General features: G+C 45.2%; 1 protein-coding gene across 1 annotated transcript; it reads right to left on the bottom strand.

Moving 5' to 3' along the window:
- Positions 1-1,911: 1,911 nt before the first annotated feature.
- Positions 1,912-2,832, bottom strand: LOC116829769 (olfactory receptor 14A16-like). Its single transcript, XM_032788798.2, has one exon. The coding sequence runs from the start codon at positions 2,830-2,832 to the stop codon at positions 1,912-1,914; it is 921 nt and encodes a 306-aa protein (XP_032644689.1).
- Between the last annotated feature and the right edge of the window lie 3,903 nt (positions 2,833-6,735).

The following is a 6,735-nucleotide window of genomic DNA, read 5'->3' as shown; positions in this document are numbered from 1 at the left end:
TGCGGTAGCTTAGTAGACAACATCAGCCTCTGATTAGTGCAGGAATAAGTTCTCAGGCCACTTGCACATATGCAAGAGTCACCATCTAATCTAGGGTGGCACCTGGGGGACTCAACCAGAGACATCTAGGGCCCAAAGTACGAGCTTCTACAGCTTGAGCTGAACAATCAGGCTGCCTGACAGCCACTGGAACAGCCTCCAATCCTCTAGGTGGGGCACAGAAGGGCCTCATAACACACATTGCCCATGGCTGGGGTTTATACAGCAGCACTGCACAGCTGCAGAGGTCAAGGGCTCCATCTGAGCTGGAGTCACCTCCCTCAGCCAGGAGGAGAGGGCCTCACAGACAGTTGTAATAATGCAGCACTATAGACCCTACTGGAGTTTATTCTCTGTGTGGTCCCCTCTCCTCTACCCCATCCATGCACATCTGTAAAGTCACAGAGTCATAGAGTTCAAGGCCAGAAGGAACAACCAGATTATCCAGTCTGACCTGCTGTACTGCAACACCATCCGGCACCCGCACACCAAACCCAACAACTGAAATTAGACCAAAGTGTTGCAGCCCTCAGGAAACAAGACAGTTCTGTGCCACCGGCAGAGAATAGGAGAGACTGAGGGACACCAATGCCCGAGGCCCACACAATGAAAGGGAAATGATTGAGATACACCCAGAAAATCCTTGCAAATGGCCCACACCACACACTTCAGGGAAAAGCAATTCCCCTCCTCAAATTCCCAGCCAATCTGACTGGGGGGAAATTTCTTCCTGACCCCAACATGGTGATCATTAGACCCTGAACATGTGGGCATCCGAGAGAGAGAGAGAGAGAGAGACAGAGAATTGCTCAGTGCTGTCTCACAGCCCTGGCACATCCACCCAATGTCCCTACTCAAGCCAGGGCTGCCTGATGCTTCAGAGATTAAAAAAAAAAACCTTCCTAAATACACTGGGTCACAGGGAATAATCTCTTCCTGATCCCTGCCAGTGGCCAGATGAAACAGTGAAGCATAAGCATTTAGGAACATAAGACATATGCCGCATGTTAGCCCCAGGGCTGCTGAGCCCTGCCCCCAACATCACAAGCAGCCTCGTCATACCATCCCACTCAGACATGTGTCTAGCTCTCTCGTCAAGCTAATTCAGTCATTCGCCCCCCACAATTCCTATTGGAAGGCTGCCCCAGAACCACACCCCATTGGTGGTTAGAAACCTCACTTTAATTTCTAGCCAGTCTCTCCATCTCTCATACACCCGAATGTTCACATGAGCTAGGCTAACACAGTCTGGCTCCTTGTCCCCCTCTAGTGGTTACGCCACAAGTGGTGATTTATAAGACAGTGGGCCCAGTCCCCAGCTGGTGGCAATGGATATACAGCTCCATTGGAGGCGGTAGGTCCAATCCACAGATGCTGCAAATTGCTTTAGTGCAACCATAGTCAATGGAATTACATGGATATTTTGAGGATCTACCCCAAATGTTTTCTCTCACCTACCCCAGTCTTACTCCAGTCTAAGTCCTTTAGTTCCAGCGAAGCCATTCCTGATTTATACACACAAACAAGCAAGACAGCTCCCATCACTGTGTTCTGTGGCCATGGAATGGATACAAGGGGCCAAGTAATGTAATGGGTACAGTTTTAGCACAGAATAAAAGTCTGATTCCTCTCGTGCGCACAGTTTACACCCATTTAACTCCACTACTGGACCATATTTTCCACTGGTGAAAATCACATCAGTGGCAGTAACATCAGCGGAGTTATTCTGGATTTGCATTGGTGCAAGTGAGATAAGTGTAAGACCTTTTTGTGTGCAAGATGTGGCATCATGGAAATCATGGACATTCAATGAACAAATACTACATAAGGAAACTTTTATTAGAGAAAGACAGAAAATTAATTCTTGGTGAATTACCTACACCCAGTCAGTCTCCTCAGGGCAGCTTTCATCTCCTTGTTCCTCATGCTGTAGATAATTGGATTCATGATTGGTGGCAATACAGAATAGAGAACAGCCATCACAAGATCCAGAGCAGATGGGGAGCTGGAGGTGGGTTTCAGGTAGGCAAAGATGCCAGTGCAAACAAACAAGGAGACCACAGTGAGGTGAGGAAGGCAGGTAGAGAAAGCTTTATGACGGCCCTGCTCAGAGGGGATTCTCAGCACTGATTTGAAGATCTGAGCATACGACACAATGATAAAAACAAAGCAGCCTAAGACTAAACACACACTAAATGCAAGAACCCCAACTTCACTGAGATATGAGTCAAAGCATGCGAGCTTGAGTAGCTGGGGGATCTCACAGAAGAACTGATCCACCATGTTGCCTCCACAGAAGGCCAATGCAAATGTGTTCCCAGTGTGTAGCACAGAGTAGAGAATCCCACTGATCCAGGCACCGGCTGCCATTTTGACACAAGTTCTGATATTCATCATTCTCTCATAGTGTAATGGTTGGCAGATGGCGACATATCGGTCACATGCCATTACGGTGAGAAGGGAAAAATCCGCTACCACCAAGAAGAGGAGGAAAAAGACTTGGGCAACACATCCAGCATAGGAAATGGACTTGGTGTTCATGAAGGAATTGGCCATGGATTTGGGGACGGTGACAGAGATGGAGCCAAGGTCTAGGATGGACAGATTCATCAGGAAGAAGTACATGGGGGTGTGAAGGTGATGGTCGAAGGCTATGGCCATAAAGATAAGAAGATTCCCCATCAGGGCTGTCAGGTAAATCACTAGAAACACCACAAAGTGCAAAATCTGCAGCTCCCAAACTTCAGAAAATCCCAGGAGAAGGAACTCGGTCATCGTGGTTCGGTTTGACATTTTCTTTCTCAGATCATTGCGTGATGTCTGCGGAGGGAGAGAAAAGAGTAAGGGCCAGCATTAGATCAGTAAATTAACTCTCTTTTTTAAAAACCACCTTAATTTTCTTGAGTCAGACTCTTAGATTGTGAAGACTGATGTAATATGGGAATGAGGATGGGGAAAACAGTCCCACTGACTCCAGTGGAGTTACTCCTGATTCATACTAGGGTGATGGAGAGGAGAAATAGGAACAATTGCTTATGAGGTATTTGTATACCTCTGTCACCCAGAGGTGGGCGAACTCTGGATAACGTTGTATAAATGTTACTATCCTCAGTTTACCAAAGGGAATTGGGGGTCTGGCTGGCCAGATTCTGATGTCAGGCGCACCGCTGCTAATGTGGGGTAATTTCACTTCTTGCCATGGAATTACTCTCACTTCATACTGCTTTCAATGGAAGCAGCATTTGGCATGGAGGTGACCCAACCATGCCACAATTACAGAGTGAAATTGAGTCAGGAATACAGAAAGTACCCCTGACACGCCATCCCCTGTTCTAGCCAGGGTTTCATGCTCATTTCAAGAGACAGACGTTCCAGTTCCCTCCTGCTTTTCTATCCACTCAGCTAAACTCCCTTCCAGAGCTTGGAAGGGAACCCAGGAGTCCTGATTCCCAGGTTGCCCACTGCTCTAACCCACTAAATACAAGCTAGGAGTTCTGGCTCTACTCATTGGACTCAACTTCCTCCCAGAGCTGGGAACACAGGTGATGTGTCTCAATTCCCAGTCCCCTCCTCTAACCACTACATCAGACTGCAGCTCAGCTTCTGTCCCATTGATTCTCCACTGCCATCAGGAATGACTGCTACGAGTGACAATGGAGAGTCATTGGGCCAGCGAACGTGCATAAGAGTGATTCTCCTGAGTGGTAGTTGGGGCACTCATCTGGTGGCCAGAAGAGCCAAGTTCAAGTCCCTGCTCCAATGACTATTTAATTATTGATACAAAGTGTAAGAGCTCCAACAGGAGAGACTGAGACAGTCTCATTTCAGAGCAACCCATTGCCAAACAGCTCAGGCACTCTCCTGTAAAGTGGGAATTCAAACCCCTTCTCATCATCAGTCAGAGGGACAAATTGAACCTGAATCTGTCACAGCCAGCCGAGTGCCCTAACCACTCAAGTTTATGTTATGAGGGATGCTAGTCCCACGGTTCCTATTAGAGACAGAAATAGAACCCCCAGTTCTGGCTCCTCTCCTCTCCACCGTGGACTGAACTTCCTCTCAGAGCCACACATAAAATTCAGGAGTTCTGGCTGTCAGTCACTGCTACTCTTACTCACTAGACCCCAATCCCTTTCCAGATCTGGGGATAGAAGCCAGGAGTCCTGGCTCCTAATCCACACCTCTCTAACCCACTAGACTCAACTGCCCTTGCAACAATCTAATAGACAGAAATAACCATAAACACAGAGATAGAGAAAGTGCGTGAGAACTAGATACAAACTGAAGCGGAGAGGGAGACATGCAACAGCAAACTAACAGTGAGACACAAGTAAGAAAAACCATAGATACTGAGAGTGAGAGAGAAGCATAGAACTAAGACAAACTAAGAGGTAAATAGAGAAAAACTAAGAGAGAGAGAAGTGCAAATAGATAGACAGCAATAACAACAAGCTAACATATACAGAGAGAAAAGTAACAACGAGCTGATAGTTTTTGTCACAATTTTTGGACAATTTTAATGTAAACTCCTCAATCCATCTAAAAAAAATAAATATGTGTGTTATTTTGATTAACCCCTCCTTTCTTCACAGGAGGAAACTGAGGCACAGATATTCTGCCCTCTCTTTCCTAAGGTAACTGCTTTGGTCTGTCTCAGTTTCCCATGCCCAAATTGAGCTAAGAGTGAAACTCTGAAAAAAATATCTGTCACTTACGATTTCATCCCGAAAGTGACACTTTGTAAACTCACCAAATATATTTCATTTGCAACGCAAAACGCTGTGGTGCCCTCTGTGTGGAATCCTCCCAGATTAGAATTGCCTTTATCTCCTACCAGCTACAAGACTCCGCAATTGTGGTACCCCCTCTCGTCTAGCCCTTACACACATCTCGATAATCAAACAATCTATCTAATGCCCTATCACTGTCAATATGAGAGGCACAATTGAAACCCTCACCCTGAGGCTGAAGCTGCCGGGAATACAACTAGAGATCTGTGCTGTTCTGCGAGCATGAGCCTGTGGGTATCAAAAATGCAGCTTGAAAATGCAGGAAGGTGAAATTTATCCCATGTCTGATTATATCTAAGGGCCTATGTGGATTCACTCCACTGCGTCTGCCTCAACAGCCCAGTGGCAATAGTCCATCATTTTCTCTTGCCCCTCTACTTCCTGAAAAGTTTCCAGAAACTAAAATAATCCCAGTTTACAATGAGACAGCCAGCGTTCTAAAGGCGAAGGTAGTGAAGCAACAAAACAGGGTACACAGGTCTGTACTCCAAAATTCTGGTATCAATTCCTAGCCCCACTTTCTGACGCTGCAGTGTCTTTACCATAACGGAAAGTCATTCCCTTTTCCTCACCACCCTTTTGCCTTGTCTTTTCTACTGTTAAGCTCCTTGGTATGGAGACTGTATTCCTTACTTAATATAAATGGGCCTCTTGTCATATCAGGTTCAACTATCAGATACTTAATTAATTCAGCCATTATTACAAAGCTAAAGTTCAAGCTTGTTTCCTGAGAGCTGATCCCAACTATTCCTCCGGGCTTTTTTCAGTCAACTTCTATTCACATTCTCCGTTCCTGTCAATTTGTCATCTGTGCCAATGGGTTTAATCGTATACTACTTGGAGAATAATTCCTAATGATTGGAGATGCTCAACAATATCATTCCTGACCAAAACAGCATTTTTGAAAGAAACAATTGACTTGCGCCATTCGAAAATTATTTTACATGTGCGAAAAATTCATTTTGGACCAATTTTCTATTTTTTTTTCTTTCTTGCAGGGGGTGAGTTATTCGTCTTTTTTGGTTTTAGTTTTATGACAAACCTGGAGATGGATAACATGTTTGGTATTATTTTGTTTCAGATTTATTAGCGGCAAAGTTTTTCCAATATCCAGAAATCTTTTCTTTCAAACTAGAAAATATTTACCATAAAGTGGCATTAATTACCAGAGAAGGTTATTGAAAACCAAAACACTTTGTCAGTCTCTAATTAGAATCTATGCATTCTTTTCAGCATATTAATTTGCACAACTCCCGCCTCACCAGCACCAACCTTTCCGTCATTCATATAATATTTTTGTAGCCCTGGCATTACAAATGTCCTATTGGATTGTCAACATTCCACCCACAGTTTGTCTCCTACTAATTAACAATCAATACCCTCATCAAATACCCAGGCTTCCTCCACACCTGTTGGGCTTTCACTCAGCCCTTAGTTTTAAGGCATCATCAGGGATGGTGGAGCAAAGATGCCAATAATGAGTATCCAAAGCAAAGTGGCCTCATTAGACACTAAGGTGCCAGCTATGATATTCTTAAACATGCATTAAAGGAGGTTGTCTGAGCCCGCCAGCTCAAAACACGGCTCGATAGGGCGGGTAGGCCAGTCAACCTCTCACCAGGAGCAAAGGGCTAAATTTTATTAGACACTCCAGAATGGCAGGACTGAAAATCATAACAAGCCTGTCTGGCCCAGAGAAACCATGTTCCCACTGATCCATGAGCCAGCCAAGACACACAACAGCAAGGTCCTCTCCTGCCTCATATGAGGACCAACATAGTGCCGACGAGACCACATCTGGGGAATGTGTTGGTCATAGTATCCAGAGGGGTAGCTGTGTTGTCTGAATCCTGTAAAAGCCTATGGTTGTCATGGTCCTAGTCATCACAGCCAGCCAGAAACATGC

Source organism: Chelonoidis abingdonii, chromosome 13, assembly GCF_003597395.2.
Source record: "Chelonoidis abingdonii isolate Lonesome George chromosome 13, CheloAbing_2.0, whole genome shotgun sequence".
Taxonomy (NCBI): Eukaryota; Metazoa; Chordata; order Testudines; family Testudinidae; genus Chelonoidis; species Chelonoidis abingdonii.
The sequence above is the reverse complement of the archived record's forward strand: the minus strand, read 5'-3'. Positions and strand labels throughout refer to the sequence as shown.

Excerpts from the sequence above, each read along its gene's own strand:
- LOC116829769 (XM_032788798.2), bottom strand. The coding sequence starts at position 2,832 with ATGTCAAACCGAACCACGATGACCGAGTTCCTTCTCCTGGGATTTTCT.